This window comes from Rattus rattus, chromosome X (genome assembly GCF_011064425.1).
Source record: "Rattus rattus isolate New Zealand chromosome X, Rrattus_CSIRO_v1, whole genome shotgun sequence".
Lineage (NCBI taxonomy): Eukaryota > Metazoa > Chordata > Mammalia > Rodentia > Muridae > Rattus > Rattus rattus.
This window is the reverse complement of record NC_046172.1, coordinates 79,764,042-79,780,464: the sequence shown is the minus strand read 5'-3', so window position 1 is coordinate 79,780,464 and position 16,423 is coordinate 79,764,042. Positions and strand designations below refer to the sequence as shown.

The window sequence follows — 16,423 nt, the reverse complement described above, 5'->3', positions numbered from 1 at the left end:
ACCCCCCCCACACACACATTAGAAGAGTACCAGAAAGGAATTTGGAATATCTAAAAGGAAGAAAGTAATGATAAATAATAAATGTATATGATTAAACAAAATAAAATATTCTAATCTTGAGTTTTATAAAAATGAGACAATTAAAAATCAAATTCAATTTTCTAACACTTTTAAGTATATATTAATGTAATGCATAAGGCAGCTACAGCATAACATAAAGAGACTATGGTCTGCTATTGGTAAGAATTATATATTGCAATTAAGGTGATAAATGTAATTCTAAGAATGCTGTAAAAGTATATATTTTATATGTATGTAATCCTGTATTATGTATTTTATTTTTATTTTTTTAAATTGTAAAGATTTTACTGTTCTATCTTTCTCTCTCTCTCTTTCTTTCTTTCCTTCTTTCTTTCTTCTTTTTTTCTATTTATTTTATGAGTACACTGTAGCTGTCTTCAGACACAGCAGAAGAGGGCATCAGATCCCTTTACAGATGGTCATGAGCCACCATGTGGTTGCTGGGAATTGAACTCAGGACCTCTGGAAGAGCAGTCAGTGTTCTTAACCGCTGAGCCATCTCTCCAGCCCATGTATTATGTGTTTTATAATTCTAAGTGAACCTACTCAAAATTGTACAAGGATATTAAAGCCATAATAGATAACATGAGATGCTAAAAAGTTTCAAAATATCTGAAAAAAAGTCAGGATAATTTGGAAAACAAAACACAGTCCTAACAGAATATGAATGATAAAATAGAAAATTCAAATCAGAATATAAATTTTACCCATTAAAATAACTGAAATAATGCACACTATGCTTTATAATCACAATGAACTCAAATAGAACCCAGTACCAAAAATTGTGGTAAAACCTTAAATCACTTGGAAAATAGAACAGTTCTAGTTTTTCTTCATTGTTTTAGTATCTGGAGCTTGCAGTTGGAGAATAATAAATTTCTAAGGAACAAACTATTAATTCATTACAAATTGGAAAACCTGAAAAACATGCTGACTTAATTACTCCTGTCTCGAAGGTCACATATTAGTTGACAGTCTCAAAAGCCAAAAACCATGGAAAATAGACAAGTGGTTAGGGACAGGGTTAAGGTGTGATTACAAATGAATAATGTGACAAACATTCATAAAACAGTAGAAGCAATCCTTTATCTTGATAATGTTGGTGAAGAATATATATGGGAACCTTACACCAAAAGGGGCAGAATTCTATTATACAACAATTTAATTTTTTCTTTCATTTAAATGAGAATAATCTTCTATGCTTACATTATGGCTTCTGATTTATTGTTTTTCTGGGATTCTTGAATATGTGATAAGTGGGTCTCTGATTCTTGTGACATTCCTTAGGCTCTTTTCCTTCTGTCTTATCTGAGTTTGATGTGACAGTTTTTGTTTTCTTTTATTATATTTAATTTTGATACATTTTGTAAAAGGACTAAATGAATGGAAACTAGCCAGTAGAGTAAAATTTAATGTCAGAACTATCATTTATTCCTGTTGGAAGAGGAGAAATCAGCTTTCTCAATGGAATGACACAGGGTATATCAAATATTCCAGGACGGATCTCATGTTCAGGAGTAGGTGATTATCAAATAATAAACTCCATGCAGTTATTTTGGTATGATTTTATTTGGTTACAGTTCGACCTTTTCCCCCCTTTTTAGTGATGTTTTTATTTTCTAGGTTTTGGGAATTTTGCTGTTGTATTGAGTTATTTTTTTGTTTTTGTTTTTGAGAAAGAAATTAAAGTGGATTGGGCAGGGAGAGTAGGAGAGTATCTGGATGAATTTGGTGGGGAGGAAGAATATGATCATAATATATTTAAATTTAAAAATTATTTAAATAATAAAATATAAAATGAATAATATTAAACTAGAATATTTTTATTAATAAATTAGAACATTTTCTATTTAATTAAAATATAATTCATGATATCTTTTTAATTATATATATATGTGTTTGTGTATATATGTGTGTATGTGTATCACTGTGTGTGTGTGTGTGTGTGTGTGTGTATGTGTATGTAACATGCTGAGTTGCCAAGATCTGCATGGTTGAGGCAGGGATCATGTGACACAGTTCCTGCCCATGGAACAGAGCCAGTGGAACACAGGTGTAAGGCTTGTTTATATAATAATGTATATATTTTACTTCATGTTCCTCCTTTGGAGGCCTTATCCCTGGGGAAGACTAATTTTTTTTCTTACTCAGAAGTCATCTAGGGATGAGGCCTCATGAGATTTCCTCCATCCATGTTGATACATGAATTGGTATTGTCATTGTTCAGATCTTGTTTAGACAACCATATTGAGATTTCATGGATGTTGCTATGTCATATCTAAAGGACAAAATCCTACAGCAGAATTCCTGGTCATCTATCTCTTACAATGTTCCTGTCCCATTTCTGCAAGGTTCCCTGAGCCTTACACATAGAGATTGTGTTGTAAATATATCAACTAGGGAACGCTATAGTAAGTTCTCTCAATTTTGACTTGTCCTGGCTTTCTGTAATGGTCTCTATCTGCTTCTTTGACAAGAGCTAAGAGCTATACTTTTCTGTAGGTATAAAAAAGTATACATTCAGAATGTAGATAGGAATTATACTAGTTTAGGAAACATGCAATATTAGGTTCTCTTCTAGGGCGCATGGCCTCAGCTGCCATGAGTAATAGGCTAGGTTAGTAGCACCAGGCATAAGTTCCCTTCTGTTGAATAGCCCTTAAGCTCTATTAGTCCTTATTGCACTTCATGGTGATTTGAATGAGAATGGCCCCTGTAGATTCATGTATTTGAATGACTGGTTCTAGTTGGTAGACTGTTGAGTAAGGCTTTTAGGGCCTGTAGCCTTGAAAGAGATGTGTCACTGGGAGTGGGCTTTGAGGTTTCAAAAGCTCACACCAAGTGCAATGTTTCTCTTGGCCTGATCAGGATGTAAAGCTCTCTGTTGCTTTTCCAGTGCCATGTTTGTCTATTTCCCACTATGGCAATAATGGACTAAGCCTCTGAAATTGTAACTAAGCCTCTAATTAAATGCCTCCTTTTATGAGACTTGCTTTGGTCATAGTGTCTTTTTACAACAATAGAAATGGTAAGTAAAATGCATCTTTAGGGATAGCTCACTGTGCTCATCATTGTTGTTCTTCATAGGCCTCACGCTTATGAGGAACATTAATTACAGTTTGCATATCACCTTCTCATACTGGGAAAGCTAGTCCCCAAGGAAGAGAGTTTCAGGTCGAATCCAGCTTGCATTCTGAATCCTGTGTCTGAAGTGCACTGTATATTTAGCAATAAGGACTTAAATTTAATAGTATTAGCTTAAATTGTTTGTTCTTGGCATTCCCTGACCAAAAACTTGAGAGGAAGCTTCTTGTGCCTGGTACTTGTTTTGTTGTTGTTGTTGTTGTTCCTTTTGTTTGTGTGTGTGTGTGTGTGTGTGTGTGTGTGTGTGTGTGTGTGTGTGTGACATAGTATATGATGGATCTTAGGGACAAACTTATTATCCCAAGAGGTATAATATTATTTATACATTTATGTTATTTGTAATTTTAGTTAAACACTAATATGACTGAATATTTTAAACATCCATAGTATTATTTATCCCTTTCCTCTATTTCCTTCTGAATTCTCTCCCTGTTTCCCAAATGAAAGCCCTACCTCCATTTTGTCCATTTCCTCCCATATATTTCCTTCTATCCCACTCTATAGAGCTCTTTTCCAATCCATGAATCCCTTTTCCTCTCATGATTTATATGGTTAGCCCAGATTATACACTCACAGCTGAGGATTTGCAGTTAGGAATCACAGATAAGAGAAATGTAGTGTTTGTCTTTCTCAGTCTTGGTTGCCTCCCTTGGTATAATTTATTCTAGTTTTACCTATTTACCTGCAGGGTTCATGATATCATTTCTCTTTACAGCTGACCAGTATTCCAATGTGTATATGTACTACACTTTCATTCTCCATTCATCACTTGAAGGACATTTAGGCTGTTTCCATTTTGTAGCTATTGTGAGTAGGCAGCTTTGAACATGGCTGAACAAGTATTTATGAAGTATGATGTCAGGTCCTTGGGCATATGCAAAGGAGTGGAATAGCTAAGTTATATGTTATATTTACCATAAGCTTTTTGGGAATTCTCCCCAGTGATTTCAAAGTGCTGTGACAAGTGACTAGTTTTCCATCCTACCAGCAGTGAATAAGGGTTCCCTTCCCCCATCCTTGCTAACATTTGTTGTCAATTATTTTGTTGATCTTGCCACTTCTGATTGGGATGAGGTGCTTTAATAATTTTGATAGTGCTTTAATACTCTGCTATATGCCAAACAAAAGTGTTATTATCTCCTCCACAGCCGAACTGTCTACCCACCTTCCCCCAAAGCCCAGGAATGTAGTTTTTAAAATAAGGATAGCCTGAAATGTGGTCCTGAATGCCACCAATGTATTGTCTCCAAATAATTTTTACTATTTGGTATGTTAAGGATTTATGAATTGAATTCCATATAGAATTTTATATGGAATCCTGGTCTGCTATATCCTTAGTTGCCTATGGAGTAAAAATATAATTAATATCTGGATTCCCAAGAATTCCCAAAGTGACTACATGTGTGTGACAGAAATTAAACTATTTTCTTTTTTATTACATTGCATGTGTGTGCTCATGTGTGTACATGCCATAGCACATGTTTGGGCTCAGAGGACATCATTTGGGAGTCATGTGTGTCTTAGAGACTGAAGTCAGGTAATCAGGCTTGGCAGCAAAACAACTTTGTCTGCGGTGCCATCTCAATGACCCTGAACTATTTTCAGCGGTAGGGCTAACCAACTTGGGCTCTAAACAGAACTCCTCCAACCCCAAATTCTTTTGGATGGGAGAGTAGTGTTTATTGTTTGTGTTAGGAAAACACATAGGATTTCATTTTTTTCAAGATATCTTCTACTCCTTTTGAATAGCCTGGGATATACACCTCCATCCTAGTTTACTCCTCCACTAACTGATTTTACTGACCTGTGGCTATATCCGCCAGATAAGTGGCTTGTAGAGAAATTAGGGTGGCAGGTATTTCCGCACAGAAATGTCCTTAGGTTTTATAACCAGCTTCAGTAGTACTTGTAATATTAAAATTACCCTGAAGGCGCAGTCCTGGTTTGTGTTTCGCTGCCTACTCTTTCCTGCCACTGGTACCTGTTGGCAGCCTACTGAGAGTTTAAAGGACCACTCCAATCCAATAACTGACATCAAGCCCCAATCAACTGTCATACCCTCCAAGTTGAAAGAAATGATGAGATATAGATATTGATATTTATCCATTTATTAAAATATTTTAAGAAGCAATTATAATTTTGAGGACTGGTGTTCCATTTTGTGGGGAGGGCTAAAAGGAATAGGCACACTTAGTGGATCTTTTTCTTCTGCATTTTTTTCTGTTATTCCATGACTATTCCAGCCTCCTCCCCTGACCAGGCCCTGGCCCTGCTACTTTTTTGCAGGGCCTTTGAGAAAACACAGAACACAGAATAGAAAGCAACAATGTATTACAGATTAGCAGACAAACACAACTCCACAAACCATAAAGCCAATCAATGTCCCTTATCCAATGAAAAGGTGTGAATGGGGTCTGATTTCTTTGGTAATAGTTTCCGTCATTATACAACTAAAATTCTACTGCATCCTGCGGACGATGATATTGACCCTCAAATGTTTCTTCTGGCTAGCTTTTCTTACACTGAAAATATCCTCTTCTTCCCTGGCCCCCCTTTGGTGTAAGAGAGGGCCTTAAAGAATAGCTGGTAACCTCCTATAGTATTAATGCCAGAAGTAGTTGGTGGCAGCTAACTCTATTCAGATTTTTCCTTCCCTACTATCCTTCTGGTCAAGAATCAGCCACTCAATCAATTCTGCAGACAATACTACCAAAGATACAACCTAACCCCAGAGTTTTGATTCTTAATGATTTCTGTACATAACTGTGGTGGATACTTGGTGTCCAGTCCCACCACCTGAGCAACTGTATTTCTTCAAATAGTCAACAATGATCTCTTGAAAGGAGCCCATGTTCTCAGGGGCTAAGTTAACTCCAGAGGAGGTAGGGGGGAAAGAGAGAGGAGAGAGGTGGGGATGGTATGTAGTTAAGGAGGGAGGGAGAAAGGGAGGGAGAGAGGGAGGGAGAAAAATCCCTTTTTCCTTTGTAGATGTGTGAACAAGTTCTTAGCATGTCATCTTCCTTTCTCAGGAAAAATGGTAACTAAGCAGTTTAGATGATATCTGGACCATTTAACAAGCCAATTTGCTTGTCAAGTTTGCTCCACATTTGGTTCAAGTCCCCATCCTATGGGTGTCATTCAATAGCATTCTGACTCAGGTGGGAGGTGGGCAAGTGAGTGGGAATTCAGATGTTACAACAGAGCAACAGTAGCACTACAGTACACAAAGACCTACAGGACTTCAGCAAAATAAGCAGAGATGGGATCCTATTCCAGTTGACTATCACTGTGATAAAAATAATTACAAGACATAGCCCTGCTTAGTCATTACCAAGATAAGGCTACAGTTTCCTAAGATTTCCTTCTGTTTCCTTAAATTTGCTTATTTATAAATGATCCATGGAAAAGACTCTTCTGAGAAAACTTAACAAGTATCCCAGTTCTGTGAGTGTGTCTGTGCAGGTATTCGTTCCTGCAACCAAGGAGGAACAATGATCATGGTGGTTTGATCCGATACCTCCTCCTGGGAAGAAAGAGGGATAAGAGAAAACCAGAGTGCAACAACACACTCCCCTCACATACATACATTGTCAACACATCTGCATTCTGATATTTGAGTCTTAAACATTTTCTGTCATCTTTTCCCATTGAATTTCTTCTCCAGTTGTAGAGCTAGGACATTTTTTGTTTGGCACAGCTATCAGACATTTGGGGACTACCCCATTGTTAGTCTCTTTTCCTCACCCTTGAAGAGGTGGAACACAGGCAGCTGGTTTAAGTGGATTAGGCTGGTGGTGTTCTAGAAAGTTGAGAACCAGTGATCAAAGTCTGGATTGTGCACCTCAGTGAACCAGCCATTGGACTGAGTAAGGTAATTGAGCACGCTAAGTTCGGCTGAGCAATGAGAAGAGGGCAGTTTTCTGGAATTTTCTTGATAAGTGGGAAGGGACTTGTTCAACAAGGTATAGAGGAGGGTAGAGAGGAGAGGCAGACCAGAGGCATTCTTTCTGAGCACTGGACTTTCGTTAGCTTTACTTGACTGAGATTGGAGCAATTTAGGCCTACTAGGTTTTCATGAAAACAACCTTGAAAGCAGAACAGTGGGGAAGCAGAGGCTCTTAGCCTTTGTTTCCCCAGATCTATGTTCTTTCTGGTCACCCTGACTGCCCCTCTTATACTCAGGGGGAAAGGAGGTAAGATAGGAGATTTGAAGGTAATTTGAGGAGTGACCCAACAGCTTATCTAATAGCTGCAGGCCCAGATTAAGCTTTTGGGGAAGGGCATGGGCTGTGGTTTGATTGTCAGGTAGACCCTGACTTTGACATTTAAAGGGTAGAATGCTTTGTCATCTTTTCATTGGGGAGGAGGGTGATAGAGCTTGGGCAGTTGCTGATGTAGAGCCAGGAGAAACAGCTAAACGGCAGCATGCCAGCTTGGCCCCTCTGCAGGGCATTGTTGGTTCTGTTCCCCTTCTGTGGCCTGGCTCAGAAGTGGGTGTCAGAATTAGCTGGGCTATAAGTAGACCCCAGCTAAGACACTGAAAAATGCACCAAAAGATTAGAAGCTCCACCAAGAACTAGGGCAGTAGGTAGAGTATATATGTATGTGGGATAATAGGGATGAGGAGGGGTTCCTGGGTTATCACAATAAATTAGAGGGTCACTTAGAGGTCGAGTTGTATTTTCAGTTCTTAAAAATATATATGTATATATATGTACATCTTTATGTCTCTGTATATAATCTATACTGCAGCACAGCGGCAAAACATTTAGTTAAAAAATCCAGCAAGAATGCAGGCAAGCACTCCATGGAGACATGCAGGCTGGGATCAAGGCAAAAATACAGGAGCCTGTGTGGTTGCCATGAGGGGTGAGTTCCAACCAGTGGGCCCACCCAGCCACGAGAGCACCACCTGGACATGTGCAAAGACATACGTGTACACATGGAAAAACAAAGAGTTTATGGGGAGAGAGGGAGTACTACAGTGGAGGAGAAGGGGAGAGGGGAAGGAAAGGAAACCCAAGGAGAGGAAGATTAGAGAGAAGGAGGATGTGGAGGAAGAAGAGAAAAGTGAGGAGAGAAGAGGAGGACGAGGAGAGGAGAGGAGAGAGAGAAGAGTCCTATATCTACAAGGAAAGTTTCACATAGTCATTGTAACAGACGAGTGGACAAGCTCCAGGACCTTGTTCTCATCTTCTTAAGCCAACTAGGAGTCATCTTTTGAAATTCAAGTTTCAGTTGGCAGGGATTGGAGGAGAAAGTCAACCAAGCCTCAACACCCTGCCCCTTCCTCATCTTCCTGAGAGTAAGTCATTCATTATCCCTTGGTGTCAACAGTTTCTTTCTGAGTGAAATAACCCCATTCTAATGTTCCCTAATGAGATGCACTCCTCTACATTCTTACAGCTCCCAAGCCATGTATAAAGAGCCTGTCCCAATAAACACTGTAGGTTCCCAAGATACACAAAGAGAAGGAGAACTGAACAAGACAACTCGGAACAAGAATCTTTGGCCAACGAGAAAAATGTAACCCTCTAAGGAGATCTGATTAAGTCCAGGGAAAATATATTAGTATAAGGATTTGGAGGGCCTTTCTTGGTGGTGCTCGTGTTTGTTCTGAAATAATTTAGTTCAGCCTTTATTGAGGTCTTGAGAGTTTTTAGTAGAAGTCTGTATTATGATCTCTCTTTCCAGCTTTCAAGGACTATAGTTGAGAACTTGAAGGTGTTGGAGGGTCATCATCTTTTGCTCGCTTGCCACGATTTCTGCGACGCCAGAACTTGCCTTCAGAGCAAAAAAAAAGTATAGAAATAATGAAGTGATGAGGTTAATCCTTTGCCAGATGCTTAAATGTATAAGCCACAGAGAGGTCAAAGTGGCCGGAGACAGACTAGTTTTCTCCTATAGTAGCAACCATCTTGGTATCATAGAGAAAGTCACCGGACACCATACAAACTAAATGCAAGTAAGGTTAATGTTTGGAGCCTGATCATCTGTGCAACTACTATGGACTCAGCCTAAGTCTACAAAAATACTTTCAAAACACTAGAGATTTCTGAATGTCAGATTCTTCACGAGTCAAACCAGTTGGACTACAGCCAAGAAAAGTAGAGTTAGAACCAAAAGATTTTCTCTTGGCATCTGTAAAACCTTTCTTCATTAAAGCCAAACCAACTGCTCCTCTCTCACTGTGCTCTCACATATCTGCTCACGCTCTATCTCTGAAACATCCATGTTGACTAAGCCTCAAATTTAGGAGAGACCATGGGCATCAGGATCAGAACACTACAAATTCTACTAGGGTGTTCTTTTGAGACCCATTTACATTTCAACAATACTTCAGACTAATTATAAGGAAGAATGGTATAAAGAACAATATCTATATGAGTTTTATCCCCATATCCAGGGACTCTACAACAGGGATAAGGGATTTTGATAGTACAATGAACCTGTCCCTAAGCCTTAGGAATGGGTCAAGCAGTTCTGTTTGGCCATAAAGAACACACAGGACCATTCCTTCACAGGTTCTCCTGTTACTAGTCATTATCCCATATCATTCCCTAACTCCTTTGACATTACCTAATACCAGCTTTCTCCTGGATCCTCTGTTTACAACTTGCCCATGGACATTTCTAAGGGTACTTTCAGGTCTCTTGGAGATATCCAAGCTATTGTTCCTGACCTTTATGACTGTGGAAGAGACTTACCAAGAAAACCAGGGAATCTTTGGCTTGATTTTGGCTTTCCTCCCTCTTCTCGTTGTTTCTTCTTCCCCAACTTGGGGAATTTCACTCTAAACCTTCGACTTAAACTGTAAGTGTCAGAAGCCTGTTCCTGGGAAACAACAGCAAGAGTAAAGTCAAACTGTTAGTTGCCATTCTGAAATAATCCTATAGGCTCTTTGAAGTGATTGACAAAAATGGTTAAAGGAAGTGGATATATCTACTCCCAGGTCAGGTAGGAGAGTTACCCCTACTCACTAGTCACATACCTTAATAAAGAAATTGAACTTTAGCAAGAGCTCATCCTATATCGTGTACCTTGATAGCTATATCAATAAATGCTCAAAACAATACACACACACACACACACATACATATTTTTAATATATGCACATTGGCAAAACATTTAGTTAAAAAATTCAGCAAGAATGCAGGCAAGCACTCCATGAAGACATGCAGGCTGGGATCAAGGCAAAAATCCAGGAGCCTGTGTGGTTGCCATGATGGGTGAGTTCCAACCAGTGGGCCCACCCAGCCATGAGTACCACCTGGTGCTTGAGCATCCTAGAAGCATGGCTATTACTATTCCTGGATTAGAAGTGAAGCAAAGGCTCAGAATTAGGGGGAGGCTATGCAAGCAGGGGAAGGGAAAGGCGAAGTAGAAATGAACAAAGCTATATATTTTTAAAATAAGGTTTCTTTTAAAAAAAGAACAGAGTTTTAGATGTTACACATTTCATGTGAGGTCATGTGGATTATTGGAGTCATTACTGTTCATATGGCATTTCTTTATAAATTATAAAAATATATTCCATCTTTCACACCTACAGTTGAGAGCCCCCTTTTAACCCCCTCAGCCAAGTACCCTAATATATGGAAGACTCTGCCTCACAGGCTACCTCTTTTCCCATATCATGGGATTCTTTAAAGAAATTTCTTAATTTTCAATGTAAGTTTTTTGCTGTGCAGACAACATGGGCTCTGTAATTCTAATTCATTCTCCAGCTCACATCTCGCTTCTGTAAGAGCATTTTTATTTTACTTCTGTTCCTAGCAAAATGATTCTGAAGTTGATTTATTGCCAGGAAATCTAGCCAGACACATTCCAAGAGGTTTTAAGATATCTACCTTTTGGGATTAGTTATAGCCTTAGTCCCATCATAAGAGTATGAACCCGTCACCCTACTCTTCCTGCATTGACTCCCATTGGACTCTTTCTTCTCTGTGCTGCTCCGGGCTGAATATCCCAACCTTAAGAACAGATATCTATAAACAACTTCAGGAAAGAGCACAGAACCTTACCCTCACTCATTCTAGCTTTGAAAAGCCCAATAAATGATTGACTCTTGTTCTGTTTTCCCCCAGAAAAGTGGGTCTGGATCTTCTGTAAGGTAAGACTGTTGAACATCTACAACACTTCCTTGGCTTATTTTCAATCAATCTACTTCCTCTCTTCAAGGCTTTGAGTCTATGGAAATATTGGAGCTCAGAAAATAGATTTTTGTCCCAGGTGTGGAAGATTCACATATAAATTGGGACCCCAGGGTATAGGCTGAATTTGACTCATTTCTCTCGATATTCAGCTAGTTTGCTTAGGTAAGGGAGCTCACTGCAAGGTAATAATAGAACAGAAAGTTGGAATTTGCTTTGCTTCTTGTCTAACAGCATGTCTTCCTTCCCTACAGTGCTACTGATTAAAACATGAAGTATACAAGGCCTTAATGTAATCACCAAAGACATACATGCAAATTGGTAAACCTTTTAAGACAGTGGTTCTCAACCTTCCTCATGTTGGGACACTTTAATACAATTCCTCATGTTATAGGAATGTTTCCTCATGTTCTCATTGCTACTTCATAACTGTAATGTTGCTCTTGTGAATTGTAATGTAAATGTTTGTGTCTTCCAATGGTCTTTGGGTATTAGAAGCTCTGTTTGAAAACCTGAATTTGCATATGATTTTTTCTTCTTACTGTTGCACTATTGTAAACATTCCTATATGACTTACACGTATACAACTGGAAGTTGGAGTCAGAATATAGCTATGAGGAGGCGGGGAAGGATTCTAAAATTTGAAATGAATGTTTTTATGATAGAAAGTTTTTGAGACTATTTCTGTCAGATCATAAAGGGAATACTTTACCTTGTTATAGGTGACCATCTTTGGAATACTTGATTTATGAAATGAATATAGGATTGAAAGTTTTCAATCTTAGAAAGGTACTCAAAGTAGCCCAAATAATGGACAGCCTCTCTGCAACTATACTATATCTGTTGCAATGTTTGATTTTCCTTTTATAGCACATATTGGCTGGGAAAGAGAATGGGGGAGGAGGTAGCAGCAGGAAGAGATATGTTTGGGAGATTTAACTACCAATATGGCCTAGGTATCAACCATTTGCAACAGTTCTCTGTAAACTAGTATGGCTGTGGTAGCATGTACCAGATAACGCCTAATGCTAGCAGAAGACACCGAGAAGGCAGGGTTTGTAGCCTGGCAAACAAACTGATCTTCCTTATTCTCTTTTGCTTTAGAATGGGTCATCTGTCTGGTTGTTTTTCCATGGTCTCCTACTTGTTCATGTTTGCTGCTTTGTTCTGTCCATTTATGATAAGGATATTTGGGAGGAGGATGCTTCATTAATACTGAAGCTAAAAGTTGCATTGGGCCTCTGTTAACAACCATCCCAAATAATGACCACATACTGTGAAATCTTACACCAAGGAGAAATTCCCACCTCCCAGTTTACTCACCTCTGGATAAAAGATTTGACTCAACCAGCCAATTGCCAGTATCCTTCTCAGCTCCATATTCATGGCATCCAAGGCAGTTTCTAGCATGGCCCGATCCTTAGCGCTCTCAACTGGCATAGACAGGGAGAAGAGTGAGTGTGCATTTCCTAGCATTCTGCCTTAGACTCTACTCTGAATCCATGCTAGTGGCTAAGGCATCATAAAAAAGTGACATACTGTAGCTCATTTTGGCCAAGAGATCATTAAGGGTGACAAACTGTAGCTCATTTGGCCTATAATCTGATCGTTTACTTCTCAAGAGTAGTACTAGCTTTAGACAGCTCTTCTTTCCCAACAAGACCCATGAAATAGTCAGATGGCTCGGGTCTCCTTGGAGATGGGAATGCTCAATGTCACAAGTGAAGGCCTTTTCTCCAGCATGAATTAGCACCGAGATTTCCCTCTTTAGCTTAATGTAAAGAACAAGGGTCTCCTACTCTTGACTTCCAATTTCAGAGTCATAACAGTATCCACCTAAGTAGCCGCTATCACTGTGTTCTGAGCACATTGTACATATCATGTACTGTGAATTCATAATTTCGCTTACTATTCCCAATAACCTTACAAGGTATGATCATTCTCATCTCATGGTTGAGAAAGTATAACCAAAGACATTTAGTGTTCAAGATTATAGGGCTAGACAGAACCCCTCTAACTTAATAGTTAACCTTTTATACTACCCCACAAAGGGTATATAAAGTATCCAGATGCTAGAGGAAATAGTTATTTTATTTCATTTTTTTGTTTTGTTTTAGCTATTTTATTATATCTTATAATTTAAAAGATACTTTGTTAAACAAAGGTGAGAAGGTTAGGGAAAGGCTATTTCAACCTTTCCCTTCCTGGCAGAGGGTCTCTCCCTCTAGAATGGGGTGTAGCTCCTAGTTCTTTGTTGTTCATGATTAAAAATGTATTTTCAGATGGCTTATCCTATATGTTTAGAAAAAGAAATTTAAGTGGTTACTACTAAGTTCCCAGAACACACTAGATAAATCCTGTGTGGTGCTTTGGAGTCTTAGAATATATTCTTTTGAAACCATCTCTACGTTCCGTATGAGCAGCGTGGAGAATAACTTGGGCACACGGAAGCACACTGATGTGTGCAGTCCCCGAAAGCACATAGAAATCTACCGTGGACTCACCTCCTCCCTACCATGTACTCTGCTTTCAGTTCGACATTTCTGCGGCCTCTATCTATTTATGGGGCACTTGCTGCTGGAGCAGTAGCTACTGCCAGACATGTGTGGCAGTTGAATGGGCAGGGAATGGATGGGAGGTTATGGCCAGTTAGAGCATGATATAAGAGAGGAACAAATCAATACCAACAAATAATTTGTCCTGCCTTACAACTTAAGACAATATAGCATGGCTTAGATGCATGTGCCACATACATTCCAAATAAGGGAAATGGGAATATTGAGTGAGATTCACTTTATTTTTTTTAAAGCTATATTCCTATTATAGTTTACCTAGATGCCCCCCCCAAAGGCCCACACATTAAAGACTTAATTCTCAGACTGGTACTATTTGGAGGTTGAGGAACGTTTAAGAGGTATAGCCTAGTCAGAAGTATCCTGGTCATTGGGGCTATTGCCTTTGAGAAGGATTGTGGGTCCCTAACCACCCTCCTTTTCATTTGCAGCCATGAGGCAAACAACTTTAGTTTACCACATGATCTTCATCATGATGCTCTTGCCTTGTAATATGCTGGGAGCAAAGATGCAAATTAATCATGGAGCAACCTTTCCAAAACTATGAGCCAAAGCAAAGCTTTCTCCTTATAAGCTGATTATCGTGGGTATTCGTTACAGTAATGGAAAGCTAATACAGCCCTCTGCCTAGACTACTCTTTTACTGCCATACTTCCTCAAGAGGAGGAATAATCCACAAACAAAACATGACTTGTACCCATCACATCTCTATGACAGCCTTTCTGGAAATACATGGACACTCTTATACACTTTGCACTTCTGGCTTCATTTTGATGTCTACACAGTGTGGGTTTCACAGATCCTATAGGAAGGAAGTATTCTGAAAGCCCTACATCATGGTAGAGTAGGTTCAAGTTGGGCTGTTGCTTAGCATGGCCCAATTTCCAAGGTATGAGCTTCAAGAAAACTTGAGTAGCAAACAAGAGGCCAACCTCCCATGTTTATCAGCGATTGAACTAAGAATGGCACTGAGTTCAGAATTCCAATTGAAATTATCCAAAGCAAAAATATCCTAGACATTGGACTCAGAAAAATAAGTGATGGTCTGAGTGCTTTAACCATTCTGCTTCTGAGGCAGTGTAACAGTTAGATAAGCAAATGACAGAAGCCAGAAGACCTTCTTCAAATTCAACTTTAATTAGATCAAAAGCAAGTGCACAACACCTTCTTCAGTGACAACATCAAAGTTGGATAGTTATGATCAGTTGTCTTCTCAAAGTATAGTCACCTTGTGCCCATGCATGGCCATTACCTTATGAGAAACATGTAACTAATGTAATCCTCAGAATCATACTCTATCCACTCTAGCATTTTTAAAGCTCATCTTTTGAGCTACAACTATGTACCAGGTACTGCCAGGCACTTAAGGTACAATAGTTTGCTATTTGTGTAAGCCCTCAAAACAATAGTAGGGATTGCAATTCCTATCTTGAACAGAGGGAAACTAAAAGCAAAGAGATGCAGTTACACAGTGTTATGTGCTGTATTGTATTCCCCTCAAAAGATGTGTTTAAAGTTCCCAGTACTTCAGAATGTGCCCTCATGTGATTTATAGTCATGCATTTGTAATTCACTGTTTGGGGTCTTAAGAGATAGGTCTGGCCTTAGTCCAGTGCTATTAATGGTCCTGGCAGAATATGGTTATATGAATATGGGGGCATTGGAGATAGAAACCAAGATTAGAGTGCTCCATTTATAAAACAATGATTAAAAAATCCAGGAAATGACCAGAAGCTACCAAAGGCAAAGGAAATTTCCCCTAGGCATTTTATAGGGACCATGGGCCTGCTGGCATTTTGAATGTTGGAGTTTCAGAATAATGAGACAGTAATAATATTCTGTTATTTGAAGTCATATGATACTTGGTACTTAGTAATGGCAGTCCTAGGAAGTTAATATGGAGAGTAGGTAGCTAATTTGGATTTGAGCTCAGAGTTCTCCAAGCTTCTCCCCATTTCCTATTATCGTCTTCATGGTGAAGGTGACATTTAAAAACTTGGGATAAGGACATCTCAGAAGAGCTCTCTCTTTTCACTTGTAGCTATATCAGGTATAATGAGAACACCATGCATCTAGTTGGCCTAGTCATGACTCAGGAGACACTGACCAGAAAGAGAAAGGCTTTCATCCAAACTATGGTAGTCCCTGTGGATTAGCATAGCACACATACAGTAGCATATTCAGGTGACAAATACTGGACGACAGCAGGAATCATCAAGCAAGCCCCTAGTTACAATTATTACATGTCCGTAGTACCCTGGAACCAAATACAAGCTGTGGCCATATTTAAAAGAGATGTTTTCCCTCCCATATTCCAACCCCCTGCACTCACCAAGTTTTCATCCAGGAAAGCTTTGGTGTCATCGTAGAGCCCTTTAAGACTAAATGTAACATCTACTGCATCAGTTCTGCTTAGAGTCTGAGAGGAGAAGAAAGGAAAAGAATGGACGGGAAAGGACAAGACAGAGGAGC

General features: G+C 39.1%; 1 protein-coding gene across 1 annotated transcript in view; it reads right to left on the bottom strand.

The window, feature by feature from the left end:
* Positions 1-8,929: 8,929 nt before the first annotated feature.
* The window catches only part of Dgkk (diacylglycerol kinase kappa), a 90,194-nt gene continuing 82,700 nt past the window's right edge, over positions 8,930-16,423 (bottom strand). The window contains exons 22-25 of the mRNA XM_032889428.1: positions 16,278-16,370; positions 12,702-12,806; positions 9,933-10,059; positions 8,930-9,009 (exon numbers count right to left, since the gene is read on the bottom strand). Coding sequence (XP_032745319.1) covers positions 8,930-9,009; positions 9,933-10,059; positions 12,702-12,806; positions 16,278-16,370 — 405 coding nt within the window. The remainder of the gene's footprint in view (positions 9,010-9,932; positions 10,060-12,701; positions 12,807-16,277; positions 16,371-16,423) is intronic.